Source organism: Brassica napus, chromosome C7, assembly GCF_020379485.1.
Source record: "Brassica napus cultivar Da-Ae chromosome C7, Da-Ae, whole genome shotgun sequence".
NCBI lineage: Eukaryota > Viridiplantae > Streptophyta > Magnoliopsida > Brassicales > Brassicaceae > Brassica > Brassica napus.
Window position 1 is genome coordinate 13,392,822 of NC_063450.1, and position 15,723 is coordinate 13,408,544.

The 15,723-nt window shown below is 43.7% G+C and overlaps 1 protein-coding gene across 1 annotated transcript; it reads right to left on the reverse strand.

Annotated features, from left to right (window-relative positions):
• Window positions 1-3,291: 3,291 nt before the first annotated feature.
• Window positions 3,292-3,974, reverse strand: LOC111210391. Its single transcript, XM_022710733.2, has 3 exons — window positions 3,840-3,974; window positions 3,751-3,754; window positions 3,292-3,638 (listed from the first exon to the last, which is right to left on the reverse strand). The coding sequence occupies exons 1-3, from the start codon at window positions 3,972-3,974 to the stop codon at window positions 3,292-3,294; spliced, it is 486 nt and encodes a 161-aa protein (XP_022566454.2).
• Window positions 3,975-15,723: the final 11,749 nt, after the last annotated feature.

The following is a 15,723-nucleotide window of genomic DNA, read 5'->3' on the forward strand; positions in this document are numbered from 1 at the left end:
GCTAACTAGAACATGAACCTAGGAATTTGCATGTGTCAAGCATCCTTGACCATCCAGTCCTGAATCTAATCTGTCATGCTAGGACTGCTAGAGAGATGCTAACCGCGGATCTAGGAGACTAGTGAGTATTATCAACCTGCGCCTAGGGCTTAACTAGTAGCATCGATCGATATTGTCTTCTGACAATCGATCGATATTTGCGAAAGGTGTATCGATCGATATCCCTATAGGATCATCGATCGACACTTTCTTGTTATCAAAAGACGACAGTTGAGATCCAGGATCTAGTTAGTTAACCAGTTAAACATTGCCATCGCTGATCACTGCGATTAAGGAGTTGAGCTCTAATGTATCATGCATGCAACTGTTAGGCATCTATAGGATTATAATCTCCAACACCTGAATAGAAACCCTGCATCTAATATCTTCCAATAGGTTACACCCCCAATCATCTTGTTAGTCGAGCAATGGACTTGCTCAATTAGGATTGCTATTTACTTTTAAACCATAAAATAACCAACACTTAGAATTAATAATTTGCTAGATTTAATAAGTTCCCTAGCTCCTTGTGGATTTGATCCCTAAGTACTGCAACTGAACCTCTTATTTGAGAAAGTAATTCACTCCTTAGGGTAATTTGAGTGGTATCAGACGGACACATCATTCATTGGGGAAGCTACTGCTTTAACCTTTTTTGACACATAATCAACAACGACAAAATGTACTTATTCCCGTAAGAGGAAGGGAAATGACCCATGAAATCTATTCCCCAACTGTCAAATACTTCTACCTCTAGAATATATTTCTGTTCCATTTCATGTGTTTTACTGATTTTTCCTCTCCGTTGACATCTGTCGCATTGTGCTATGAATGCATGAGCATCGCTAAACATGGTTGGCCACCAGAATCCTGCTTGAAGGATTTTTGATACCGTTTTAAAGGTCGCAAAATGCCCAGCATAATCGGATCCATGACATTGGAATAAAATGTCGCGTATCTCAGTTTCGTCGACGCAGCGTCTATACATCCCGTCAGAGCAGTGTTTGTAGAGATATGGTTCGTCCCAGTGATATTTCCTAACTTCTCTTAAAAAAATTTTCCATGTATAGCCTCGTAACTCTCCGGGCTCTATGTCAGCAGCTAAATAGTTTACTATATATGCGTACCAAGGTCTTCTCTTTGAACCTTGCCCAACCGCCTGCACTTCCTGATACAGACTTTCATCTACGGAGGAAACGCGGTCTGGGTACAGCTCATTGTAGGCGACATTAACGTTTATATCGAAGGTGAGGGTTCTAGGATTCGTCTTTTTGCTTAGATTATCCGAAGTGTCGATCGACATACTACCGTCGTCATCGATCGACCTGGTACTCCAGTAATCGATCAACATGGCATCGTTGTCGTCGATCGACAGGTCCTCAGAAATGAGACATACATTCCCGATGAATGAATCCGTTTGGTAACCGTTTCCAGTTGGTAAGAAATAATCGATAGGGACGCCGTTTTCTATTCTTATCCGGGAAAGATGATCGGCAACTCCGTTTTCCACTCCCCTTTTATCTTTAATCTCGATGTCGAATTCTTGAAGTAGAAGGATCCATCGCATGAGTCGTGGTTTTGCGTCTTTATTTTGCATTAAATATTTAATTGCAGCGTGGTCAGTATGGACAATGACTCGTGAACCGACCAGATATTGGTGAAACTTTTCGAATGCATAATTCGTAATTCCTTTGTGCCTCGTCGAGTGTTCGACTGGCATAATAAACTGCATGTAGCTTTTTGTCTTTCCTTTGGCCTAGAACTGCTCCAAAAGCGAAATCGCTCGCATCGCACATGATTTCGAAAGGAAGATTCCAGTCAGGTGCTTGTACGATGGGGGCAGTTATCAATTCTTTCTTTATCTCTTCAAAAGACTTTACGCATTCTGGTGAGAAGTCGAATTAGCTTCTTTACAGAGGAGGGAGGTGAGAGGTCTAGCAATTTTGCTAAAATCTTGTATGAACCTCCTGTAAAATCCGGCATGTCCGAGAAAACTTCTCACGTCTTTTACGTTTGTGGGTGCCGGCAGATCGGTCATTACTTCAATATTTGCCCGATCTACTTCTCTACCAGCTGCGGACACTTTATGTCCTAGGACGATTCCATCGTTAACCATAAAGTGGCATTTTTCCCAATTTAGAACGAGGTTCTTTTCTTCACATCTTGCCAAGACTTTCCATAGGTTATCGAGAAAGTTTCTGAAACTGGATCCATATACTGAGAAATCGTTCATAATGACTTCAATGAAAGATTCTATCATATCAGTAAAGATCGACATCATGCATCGTTGGAAGGTGGCAGGGGCATTACATAGACCGAATGGCATTCTGCGGTACGCGAATGTTCCATAAGGGCATGTAAAGGTGGTCTTTTCTTGATCGTTAGGATGTATAGGGATTTGAAATAATCTAGAATATCCGTCACGAAAACAGTAGTATTGGTGATTTGCCAATCTTTCCAACATTTGATCAATGAAGGGTAAGGGAAAGTAATCTTTTCTGGTGGCAGCTTTTAGCTTCCTATAATTGATACACATTCGATGTCCAGTGACAGTTCGCGCGGGAATGAGTTCGTCCTTGTCATTCTTCACTACAGTAATTCCGCCCTTTTTTGGTACGACATGCACGGGGCTAACCCAATTGCTATCCGAAATCGGGTAAATGACTCCAGCATCTAAAAGTTTTATTATTTCCTTTTTAACAACTTCTTTCAAGTTTGGGTTTAGTCGCCTTTGGTGTTCCACTGACGATTTTGAACCGTCTTCTAGGTGAATCCGGTGCATGCAAAAATCTGGAGAAATGTCAGGAATATCCTCGAGAGAGTATCCGAGGGCTTTCCTATATTTGCGTAGTTTATTTAATAACAAAGCGAATTCTCCATTGGTCAGGTTGGCGTTCACGATTACCGGGTAGAAATTTTTTAGAGAAAAGCATATTTGAGTCCAGCGGGTAGCTGTTTTAACTCGATTTTTGGTGTTTTTTCGGGATCCCATTCCTCCAAGGGGGATGGTTGTCGGTCGACAGCTTTCATTAAATATCGATCGACATTGAATTCCGAAATGTCATCCTCTATTTCATCCATGTTTTCTATCTCCATACTCGCGTCCATTAATCGTGTGTATTCCTCAGTTCTACTATTGACACTATATGTTTGTTCTTCACTAGATGCGAGTATTTTCTCTAGGGGATTATCTGAGCACAGGTTTATGAAAGATTCTTCGGTCAATTCGCATATATCATCCACATAGGAAGTCTATTTATCGGTTAAAGGTCGTTTTATCAGCTTATCCATGTCGAAGGTCATCGGAATGTTTCCCATGTTTAGACTTGTTCTACCCTCCTTGACCTCGATTATCGCACCTACTGTAGCTAGAAACGGTCTACCTAAAATGAGGGGATATTTTGGTTCATTTCTGTATTTCAGCACAACGAAATACGTTGGGACGTGACAGTTATTAATCCTTATCGGCACGTCGTCAAGCACTCCTGCAGGTAATCTAACGGATCTATCGGCCAAAACCAGAGTTATTTTGGTAGGTTTGAACTTGTTGTATCCTAGGGATATCGCGACAGAGTGCGGCATGAGGTTCACACTGGAACCTAGGTCACAAAGGGATCGAGGAAAACTTTTATTCCATATGTTGCAATCCAAAACAAAGTTGCCCGGATCGGGTCTCTTGATCGGAGTTTCACCTTGGATTATTGCACTTACTTCTCTGAAACCATTATGACGCTATGTTCAGCGGCTGGAAAGCTGTTGGATACCATGTCTTTTACATATTTTTTTATTGAAGGTGATACTCTTATGGCATCACTCAATGGCATCTCTAACGTGATCTTGTCGAATGCTTTCTTGCAGATTGCTTTATCTAACTCTCGCTTAGTCTGCGTCTTGTTAGGAGGGACAGGTGGTAGAGTTCTATGCACTCTTTCCATGGCTTGGTCAGCAGGAGTTGAGCGTCGATCGGCATTGTTTCCACACTGGTGATCGTTATGTACCGTAGTGTGTCGATCGACGTTGATCCTTTCTTGTCGATCGATTTCCACATCTTCTTCCAACCTTTCTTCTTCCACCTCGAGATCGATGGCCGCTTCCTCAGTGTTGGGCAGCTATTTCTCTCGAGGGGTTTCTAAATCGGTATTGGGAGCATCGAGGATTATCGGGCGTGACCTATTTTTACTGCTTTCTTCAACAACAGCATGTTTTTCTGCGTTGTTGATTTCTATTGTGCTCAGAATTAGGCGTTTTCCGCTCCTTAGTAACATGGCATTAACCGGAAGTTTTGGGTTCGCGTCAGGCCGCCCAAGGAGACGTCCTGCCTCTCTTTTGATGGCGGTTGCATTTTCCGTGACCTGACCGTCCAGTCTCTTAATGTGTTCACTTAAGGCGTCGAATTTCCTCATTAGCTCACCGAACATTATGTCTATTTTTCCGTTCAAGTCAGTGGCCAATTTGCGATTTCCCGTGAAAGCTTGGTTTAGCATAAACTTCGCTCTACCTCTGCGCGATCCAATAGTAGCATTGTAACTTTTAGTAAAGCTATCGGGGCTAGGGATAGGGTACTTATTTTTCAAGGTTTGGTTATCTACGAAATATACTTGATGTTCTAATTAAGATAGGGTGTCATCGTCAATTTGGTAAATCCCAAATTGATTCTGTTCCTCAAGTACGGAATGAAAAGAATCGAGAGATTCTTTAATTTTGGCTAGATGTAACCCATCAATTGAGTCAACTCTCCTTCCTCACTCTACGTCCATCATTTTGTAGGATCTACCTGTAGCTACATTCTTGATCAGACAATTTGCTTCTTCAGGGTTCCTGGTACTGAAACTCCCTTCAGTGGCTGTGTCAAGCGTGATCTGATAATGCAAGTTAATACCTCCGTAAAAGGTATTAATGAGTTGTGGCTCTGAATAGCCATGATGGGGACATTCAAGTTGGTAGCTCTTGAATCTCTCCCATGCGTTTCTGAATGACTCCCATGGACCTTGACGGAATGTGGAGATTTTCTTCCTTACATCCCAGTAACGTGTCTCATCGAAGAATTGATTGATGAAGGTACTCCTTATCTCCTCCCAATAGGTCAAAGATCCTGTTGGTAGTTGATCTAGCCATTTTTTGGCGTCGCCTTCCAAGGAGAATGGAAAGAGTTTACAACGATTGTATTCGTCATCCATCATATCTTCTAGATATTCGATGTGATCGTGTGGATGCTCTGAGATCGTCCCACGGAAAGGGTTTGACGTACCATGAATAACTATTCGAGGCTAACCCCAGATTTCTTGGTATCATCTTTTGGTAGTTTAATGGCGGACCTATTGGAATAGGTCCTGCCAAGGTTTAAGTAGTCTTGCAAAGGCAATTTCCATTCATGATCTTTCTTTGAGATCGAATGAATTTGAACAGGGATTGCAGTCCCCTGTTCATTTGTAATTTGGTTATTTGCGTTGCTTAATTGACCTTTAGGTTCTCATAGGATTACTCTCTCATTAGTATTATAGGTAAGAGAAAACTTACCTGCTTCCGGCGAGGTGTCGTCGATCGATGTTTGATGTGCAATATTGACCGATTTTTCTGTCGACTCATCGCTCGATGTTGTTGCTGTGTTGTCGATCGATGCCCGGCCGAAATCCATGTCTTCCATCTTGAAGTTCCTGTGTCAGCAAGAAATGAGAGAAATGTTTTAGCAAATTTAGTAACAAAATCTAAATTAAATTCTAAACTTAATCTAATGGTATTAAGAAAAAGTCCCCGACAACGGCGCCAAATTTGATATCACTCAAATTACCCTAAGGAGTGAATTACTCTCCCAAATAAGAGGTTCAGATGTAGTACTTAGGGATCGAATCCACATAGACTCTAGGATTATACAGTAGATTATGGTTTTGGAATAAATCTAGATTAAATGGTTTATAAGTTTTAAAGCAGTAAATGGAGTGGTGAGCAAGTGTATTGCTCGATTGATTTGTTTTGGGGTTGTTAACAGTTGGGAGAATTAGCTAGATTCAGGTATATTTTCAGGTATGATAAGTAAAACTTAATTTGGGTTTTTAGGGGTTTATTGATGTTAATCAATCTTGAATTCAAACTTTAGATATAATCAATCTGATTATCTAATCTGGATCTCGGATTTCAACCCTCGTATGTTAATCACGAGAAAGTGTCGATCGATAATTCTTAATGAACATCGATTGATACACCTTTCAAAATATCGATCGACAGGGCTATCACTGCGTCGATCGATACTTCTTCCAGAAAGCTTTACGGACATGTTTGATCTAAATTCTCTAACTAACTAGACTAACTCTCGTCTGTATCTAGTTAGTTAGATCATACTAGTTATTTTCAGGTATTGAGTCAAGCAATGGATCGATCCCAATTAATCCTAAGATCTAAATTTAAAGGGTGATCAATCCTAAACTTAGCTTTAAGCATAACTAGATGAAAGAATTATATTTCTAAACATCCTAACAATTGTTGTTGTCAATAATACATTTATCAACCTATTGAGAAACCTAAATCTAACAATATAGACTACTCAGACATATTCATGGAACACATAGTTATGATGGTCTGAATAATACTTAAGTAAAATGAGTAAATAGAGTAAGCAACAAAATGAATAAAGCAAAGGAGTTCATGATCTTCTCTGTTTTGCAGTGTTGATCTATCTCTCCAATTCTAAGCTCTCCCCTTTCAATGGTGGCTTCTTGCTTCCTCCAAACTAGGTTTAAAAAGGTCTCTAGGCAAGTCTGCCTCTAAAAATGATACAAAACCCTAATAAATAGCCTAACAGGCGGCCAGAGACTTAAAATGTAATTATTGAAACTTTTCTGAAACTTTAATTCTTCTAATTTGTCATTAACTCCCGGGTGGCTTCGCCGTCGATCGATATGAAGAGCTCAACATCGATCGATATGAAGATCTCATCATCGATCGATAGTCCTTTGTTACTATCAGTTGATATTCTGACAAATAATCGACCATCCAGCGAAGCTTAGAAAGTCTCCAAATAGCTCCAAATACATCATTTTCTTCTAGATAGTACATGAACCTGTAATTACTCTAAATAGACTCTATATAGTAATAATATATCTTAAAACACTCATAAACCATGGTTAAAAATGGGTAAAATCCATGGTCTATCACCTTAGGGGGGTGATTCCTGCGCTGATTGTTGGTTTATGCAACTTTTTCGAGATCTCGCGTTCTCAACTGAACCCTCCGTCTTGGAGAATCCTTATAGCTATCCAAAATCTAGGCGATTTGGGGTATTTGTCTCCTGGTATCAATGAGGTCCTGTTTGCGTATCATCTGTCTCCCTTAAATGGAGGAGAGGGGCGATTTAATCTTCGTCCTCGCAGCGGCTTGCCGATCGTGGAGGAGCTTCCAAAAAGTGACCGGAAAGGGCCAGTTTTTAGTAAAAAATGGCAAGAGAGATAAGTTTTTATGATGCTCCCCGAGTCTTCTTATCGATGGAATTTTATAGGTAGGACGCGGTTAATCCTTTTGTTGGTTGTTATCGATGAAAAGGCCAAGGATGCTCAGACCTACGACGTGGAAGAGAGCGAATCTGAGCCGGAACCTGATAAGGAAGCACCTGCAATAGTACATCAACCTACCCTCCAGGTCCATAGCCTCCTTCGCGATTCTCAGCGATAAGTTCGTGGAACAATTCGCCAGCAGCAGGGACCTGGAGAAAACCTCTGATGTCCTCTACGAAATCCTCCAACACCAGACGGAACCCCTGCGAGGCCACATAGCCCGCTTCAATCAAGAAAAGGTGTCTATTCCCGAATGCAGCATCCCCACTGCTATCTCTGCCTTTAAGAGAGGCCTGCTCCCCGACGGGGACCTCTATAAGGAGCTAACCAAATATCAGAGCAAAACCATGGAGGACGTCATGTCTCGAGCTTGGGCGCAGGTAAAATGGGAGGAATATGTCGCCAGTCGAGCTAAGGCGCAGCAAAAGCAAGATCCTAAGGCGATCAGATCAGATCGAACCGAGCGAGACGAGAAACCCTCTCAAAGACCAGCAAGGGACTCCGGGAATCGAAACCGGGGCAAATTGAAATCCGAGATTCAGATTAGATAATCAGATTGATTATATCTTAGTTTGAATTCAAGAACAATTAATATCAATAAACCCCTAAAAACCCAATTTAAGTTTTACTTGTCATTCCTGTTAAAAACCTCAAAACTAATCAATCGAGCAATAAACTTGCTCACAAATCACAAATCCATTTACTACTTTAAAACCTATAAACCAATTAATCTACCCTATTTCAAAGACCATAATCTGTTGTGTAATCCTAGAGTCTCTGTGGATTCGATCCCTAACTACTACATCTGAACCTCTTATTTGAGAGAGTAATTCACTCCTTAGGGTAATTTGAGTGATATCAAATTTGGCGCCGTTGCCGGGGATTCTTTCTTATTACCGTTAGATTAAGTTTAGAATTCAGTCTAGATTTTGTTACTAAATTTGCTAAAAGTTTTCTTTTCCTGCTGACACATGAACTTAAAGATGGAAGATATGGATTTCGGACGGATATCGATCGACGAAACGACAACAACATCGAGCGACATGTCGACGGAAAAATTGATCGACGTCGAACATCAAACATCGATCGACAACACCTCGTCGGAAGGAAGTAAGTTTTCTCGTACCAATAATGCTAATAAGGGAGTAGTCCTAGGAGAACCTAAATGTATACTAAGCTTTGCAATTAACTCAATCATGAATGAACATGGGACTGCAATCCCTGTTAAAATTAATTCGATCCCAAAAAGAGATCATGAAAAAAAATTGCCTCTGCAAGACTACTTAAACCCTCGGAGGATCTATTCCAATAGGTCTGCCATTAAATTGCCAAAAGATGATACCAAGAAATTCGGGGTCAGCCTCAAATACTTAGTCTTGGTACGTCAAAACCCCTTCTGTGGAACCGTCTCAGAGCACCCACACGATCACATCGAATACTTAGAAGATATGATGGATGACGAGTACAATCGCTGCAAAATCTGTCCATTCTCCTTAGAAGGCGATGCCAGAAAATGGCTAGACCAACTACGTACGGGTTCGCTAACCAGCTGGAAGGAGATAAGGTATACCTTCATTAATCAATTCTTCGTTGACGCATTACTGAGATGTAAGGAAGAAAATCTCTACATTCCGTCAAGGTCCACGGAATCATTTAGAAACGCATGGGACAGATTCAAGAGCCATCAACTTGAATGTCCCCACCATGGTTATTCCGATACACAACTCATTAATACCTTTTACGGAGGTATTAACTTGCACTACCATATCACGCTTGATACAGACAGTGAAGGGAGCTTCAGTACAAGGAACCCTGAAGAGGCAAAGCGTTTGATCAAGAAATGATGGACGTAGAGCGAGGAAGGAGAGTGGACTCGATGGATTGGCCACCTTTAGCCAAAATCAAAGAATCTCTAGATTCGCTTCATTCTTCTCTAGAGGGACAAAACCAATTTGGGATTTGCCAAATTGACGATGATACCCTTTCTTAATTAGAACAACAAGTAGACTTCGTAGATATCCCAACCTTGAAAGATAGGTACCCTATCCCTAACCCCTATAGCTTTACCCAAAATTACGATGCTACTGTTGGATCACGCCGAGGCAGAGCGAAATTTAGATTAAACCAAGCTTTCACGGGAAATCGCAAAATGGCCACTGATTTGAAAGGAAAGATAGACATAATCTACAGTGAGCTAATGAGGAAGTTCGACGCTTTAAGTGAACACATTAAGAGACTGGACGGTCAAGTCGCGGAAAATGGAACCGCCATCAAAAGGGAGACATGACGTCTCCCTGGGTGGACTGACACAAATCCGAAACGTCAAGTTAATGCTCTATTACTAAGGAGCGGAAACCGCCTCATCCCGAGCACAATAGCGATCAACAACGCAGAAAAACGTGCTGAAGTTGAGAAAACCGGTGAAAATAGGTCACGACGAATAATCCTCGATAGTCCCTGTTAGGGGATTTTTGTGTAGGATCTTTGTGAGTACTACGGAACGATGGACAAGGCTGGTATTTGTATTAATTTCGTGAGTATTAGGGAGAAGTAGACTTGAAGAGATGTTTTATTAGATAGAACAAGCCGGAACTACAATGCTTTTAGTATCAACCCTAGTTCTAGCCGCCTAGCTATAATCTCTCAGTCTAGAAGTGTTGATCCCTTGCTTTAGGGTATGTGTTCCCCTTATACAGTCTTCCTAAGGCGGGCTTTAGTCGGTTAGAGTAGGTTAAACTCTTCCATATTCGGAAATATGGAAGGTTCTCCTTATCGGAAGTTTTCCATTTTCCCGGAGGAAGGGGGGCGATCCTGGGACCGGACCCAAAAAACTCCATAGCGGGGAACCGGGGTTCCTTCTAGCGGGGATCCTGGGAACCAGGGTTCCTTCCAGCGGGGATCCAGAGGCCGGTGTCCTACCTGGGGTCTGGAGGAATTCAATATCTGAGTATTTTTTCCAAACAGTTTGCCCCTAATTGCTCGATTCGTCCTCGAACTCAGGGAATAACCTGCGCACTCAAGTTAACCGGAGTTGCTCATTCTCAGCAGGCTTCCCTTAGGCAGGACATCGCTCCAGTAATCCCGCGATCCCGGGTTCCACTCAGGTCGAAACCGTATTCTGAACCCGGAGGATGATTAGTTTCCCCTACGTCAGACCGGGGTCTGGTGCTATTTGGACCTCTGATTCTCGTCGAGGAAGGGGAGCTCTGGGCTTCTGATGGTGTCTTGGAGACGGTGGAGCCTGGAGCTCTGACGTTTCCTGAGGAGCAGCTGTTGTAGGAGCAGGTCCTAATGATGGCACGAACGGGAGGTTCCTGACGGAGTTCAGGATCTCCTGTGGTTATCATTTCTTGCGTCCGGAATCACTAGCACCGATTCCCGTTTGATTCTGAAGATCTTATTTCCTTAAATGTAGGAAATCGATTGAGATCGCAACTCTGTTACCGAAGGAAATATTTTGAATTTAGAATCTTCCCAAAATCTGAAAGTTATTAGACTCGCGGCTTCTTCGGGAATTTTCCCAACGGCTCCTTCTTTATAGGCTTTGCCTTTCTTCTTTCCCTTCTTATTTCCTGTTCTTCCATCGTCGGCATCTTGAGCTCAGGTAACCCTTTCTTTTATCTCTCTTCTAGTTCTTCGGGTTTTTAGTTAGATAGATCGGACCTCTCATTAGGTTTCCTCGGGATTAGCCTTCTTATTGTCGTGACCCATTGGATAGGAACCATCGGCATCATGTCTAAGCGATCCTCTTCTTCTATTCCCACGACGGTCGATAGGGCTAGGTTGAAGAGAAGAATGAAGTCTCCGGTTTCCCGATCGGACAGCTCGCCAGAAGCGGGTGAAGGATATGTTTACGATCTGATGGCCCCCTTGCCTCTATCTCGCGTTTACGCGGCTCCTCCATTAGAGTGTGCTGCCTCGTCAGTCAGTGAGGATGAACTGGCGGAGTGGCGGAGTAGGTATTCGCTTCCTTACTCCATTGTCCTCCGAGTTCCCACCCCAGAAGAGCGGGCTTCCAGCTACATCCCAAGGGAAATTGCCATCTACGAAGCTTTCTTTGACTCCGGCCTTAGGGGAACGATTCCTGCTCTGATTGCTGGTTTGTGCAATCTTTTCGAGATCTCACCCTCGCAGCTAAATCCCCTTGCTTGGAGAATCCTCATAGCTATCCAAAACTTAGGCGATTTGGAGTATCTATCCCTTGGTATCAGTGAGGTCCTATTCGCGTATCACCTGGCCCCCCTTAATGGAGGAGAGGGGCGATTCCATCTTCGCCCACACAGCGGACTGCCGATTATGGAGGAGCTTCCAAAGAGTGACCGGAAAGGACTGGTTTTTAATAAAAAATGGCAGGAGAGATATGCTTTTATGGTGTTCCCCGGATCCTCTTATCGATGGAATTTCATAGGTAGGAGTCGTTTAATCCTTTTGTTAATCGATCACCTTTTTGATCTTGTGTGCTCTTTTTATGCAGCCGGAACTCATCATGCTCCCTTGGAAGGAGAAAAAGCTGTTGTCCGGGCGCGACAGCTTCCCTGCGGATCGTCGTCAGGTGAATTTTTTGGTTAGCGAGACGGTGTTCTGACGTAGTAGCCTTTGGAGTAAGTGTCTCCTTGCCCTATCCTCTTTTCTCTCATAATGCCTAACGATTATTTCTACTCAGGAGACATGTCGGGAGGCATTACCAATGATCCTTTTGCAGCCTACCAGGAAGCGGCGAAGGTGATGTCCGCGAAGAAAAGGTCCAGTAGTAGGAGTGCATCTGGAGATGAGGTGATGATTACTGGCAGCCGTTGTTCGCCGGTGGTGAAGTTGGAGCCTTCTCCTTCTCTTCCGGGGAAGAGACCCAAAAGCGGTGGTGTGACGACTCGATCAGCCCAGCAGTCAGCTGACATAGCTCGTTCTGTAGGGAATTTAGCTACGGCTTTATCCAACCTGAATTTGAACGTATTCCCTCAGGATGGCACTGTCTTGCCTATAGGAGATTCCTCAGAGGTGATCCAGGTTCTTCAAGGAGGGCTTCTCCGGGTAAGTTCTATTACCTGCCTGCTTTCCCTTTTGGTTTGGTAATTTGATCGAGATCCGCGTTTCGTACAGACCATTTCCCAGCTGCACCATCTTGGGGAGCGACATCTGATGAAGGCCTGCTTGTCCTTCGAGAGGAGGTCAAGGTTTTGAAGCGCCAGGTGTCTGAAGAGAAGGAACAACGTGTGGCCCGAGAATTCGAGATACGCGATCTTAAGGAGAAGGTAAAAGACCTGGAGAAGGTGGCCTCTTCAGCTGATGTACTGGCTATGAATCAGAAGAATAAAGAGCTGGAGGGAGATATCGAGGCTCTCAAGATGGCGGCAGAGACCTTCAAGTTTGAGATGGTGATGGCCGTAAATGGAGCCAGGGTCGTTGCTTCCTAGGAGTTGATGAAGGAGTGGCTAAGGAAGCAGAGTGCCCAGTGGGACTTGGTCACGGTGTTGGAACAGTACAAGGCTGTGGTCCAAGAGGAAGCCAGGAGCAAAGGTGCCCCCCTTCCTACTTTCGAGGATGAACCTGCTATTCCACCGTCTTCTGATATGGATGTGGATTCATCCGTTAAGCCGAGAGGATCTCCGACTTGAACTGCTTTCCCTTTCTTTGAATAATGATGTTTGTTTAAACCTTGGTCATTCGTGGCCTTTATTATTTCTTCGAACAGTGGCCCTGCTGTGGCCTTCTTTTTATCCAAACTCTTGCTTGCTTTAAACCGAGTCTTTGTTTTGGGGTTGTTTCGGTCCCAAAGACTATGGACCGGTCGGGAGATAGCCTAAGAACCCTGATGTTGGGGTTATGTCTCGAGGGACAGGCTATGTACCCGAAGGTTTCGAATACGGACTCTTGGAGTCTAGAGATCGTTCTCAAAATCCGGAGATTTATGTGGAGGAGCAAAGGCTCTCTTTGGATCCTTAGATCGCGTTTGGGACCCAGAGGTCCCTGTCAAACCATGAGGTCTTTTATCTGGGACCCGGAGGTCTTTTTTCTAGGTCCTGGGACCGAGACTGGGCCCGAAGGCGATGTAGGAATCCGGAGATTCTCTAGTCAGATCCGGAGATCGTGGTTAGAACCCAGAGGTTTCTGTGGTTGTGATTGGACCCTGAGGTTCTTCCTTAGATTTTATGCGTAGGACCCGAAATCGTTTGGGGAACCTTGGGTTTCCTCTTTAGATCGGGGGCTCGAATAGAGACACGCAGTTCCTTGGGAACCCGAAATGTTTTGCTTTTCGCAGGGACCATGCTCCGTCTTCCTAGGCAAGACTACTACCGGTACCTGTTTGGATTTCGCATTCTGCCGCTCGGAAGTTGGCCACTATCGAGTTCCTATGCTGTATTCTACTTATGCAGGAAGTCACTGACAGGCTTAGAGGGTGCTGGTGTGGGTGTTATGACCCAAGTGCCAGGCTTACGCTGCTTTCCACGTCTGGAAAAGCAGGATTTAGATTGCTCCCAGTTTTCACAGTACTTTTGCAATGAGTATATACCATGTGTTCCCTGTATCGTGTAGCTCATGGCGTTTTAATACATGTACTTTTTACATTGGTACACTGGGACCCCAATGTGCCTTAGGCTGCACAGGGGTTTTAGGTAGTTTTGACAGCATACTCAGGCTTGCGCATACTCATTCCTGCTTTATTTCTCATACCCGTTTTCATTTTTTGTGGGCGTGCCACTGTGGTCGTGCCACTTTTGTGAGGGTTGGCCAGGATCGGAGGTCTCTGGAGACCTTATCCAGCTCATATGCCCCTTTAAGTATAATGATTTCCCCTCTGCTTTTATAGCCATAACTATTTTTTTATGTTTTATCTGGGGAGTTTAGCATACATAAGAGTAGGAAATCATAATGCTTAAATAGTATATAATAGTATATATAGAAATCGTGATCCGGTGACCGTATTAAAAATGATAGGCTTTAAGGTGCAGGGCGTTCCAGCAGCTGGGTTGTATTTTACCTTTGCTATCTTGCAGCCTGTAGGCGCCTCCTCTCCGCACCTCGATGACCTTATAGGGTCCTTCCCACCCTGGGGTGAGTTTCCACGTTGTTTTTTCTGCTCGTCGTAGAACCCAATCCACTTGCTAGAAGGTTCTGGTTCTGACTTTCTTGTTGTACTTTCTGGCGACGTCTTGCTGGTAGGACCAGTTTCTTAGTCAAGCGGCCTCTCTCTTTTCGTCGAGCAGGTCAAGGCTTAGCGCCATCAGCTCGTTATTCTCCTCCTGAGAGGTAGATCCGGAGACCGTTGTTCTTACGTTCTGTTGTTTCATCTCCTATATCTTGTTAAGGGAATTTTGTGTAGGATCTTTCTGAGTACTACGGAAAGATGGATGAGCTGATATTTAGTATAGATTTTGGAGTAGTAAAAGAGATTATGACTTGAATAAGCATTTATTAGATCGAACTAGAAGAGACTACGAAGTATTGAGCAAGAAACCCTAGTCTAGCCATCTAACTCTAGCCTTCAAGTCTAAAAGAGTTGATCCCCCCTTCTAGAGTTTGGGTTCCCCTTATATAGTCGTCTATAGGTCGGTTCTTGTTGGTTGGAGTAGATGGAAGTCTTCCATATTCGGAAATATGGAAGGTTTCTCCTTATCAGAAATTTTCCTTTTCTTGGAGCTCGAGGCGGTTCCTGGAACCGATACCGGGGCCGATACCGGGGTACTCGATACTGGGGATCCTGAGTGTTCCTAAAACGAGGACCCGGAGGTCTGGGTCCTGGCCTGGGGTCTGGAGGAAGTAGTACCTGAGTATTTTTCCCAAACAGTTTGCCCCTTATTTCTCGATTTCATCATCGATTTCGGGGAATAACCTGTGCCCTCGGGCAGGACAGCGTTCCAGGAGCTCATCTTTTGGGTTCTTCGTAGGCTGGAATTTCTTCTTCGGACCCAAGTGAGAGGCGGTTTCTCTGTAGAGGACCCCGCCTTGGTAGTGTTTCTTAAGGTTCTTTGAATCTGCCATGGAGGACAGAGTCTGGATTTCGATGATCTCTTCCGGAGATTCTTGAGATCTGATATCTTGAAGAGGACATCTCCGGCCTTTATTCCTTTTCACAAAATTTCCTTTCTCGCGGCGTATTCCTTTTTTCGCGAAGATCGTCCTTTCCTTTTCTCCCAGGCCTGGC

Coding starts and splice junctions, on each gene's coding strand:
- LOC111210391 (XM_022710733.2), bottom strand. CDS start 3,974: ATGGAAAGAGTGCATAGAACTCTACCACCTGTCCCTCCTAACAAGACG.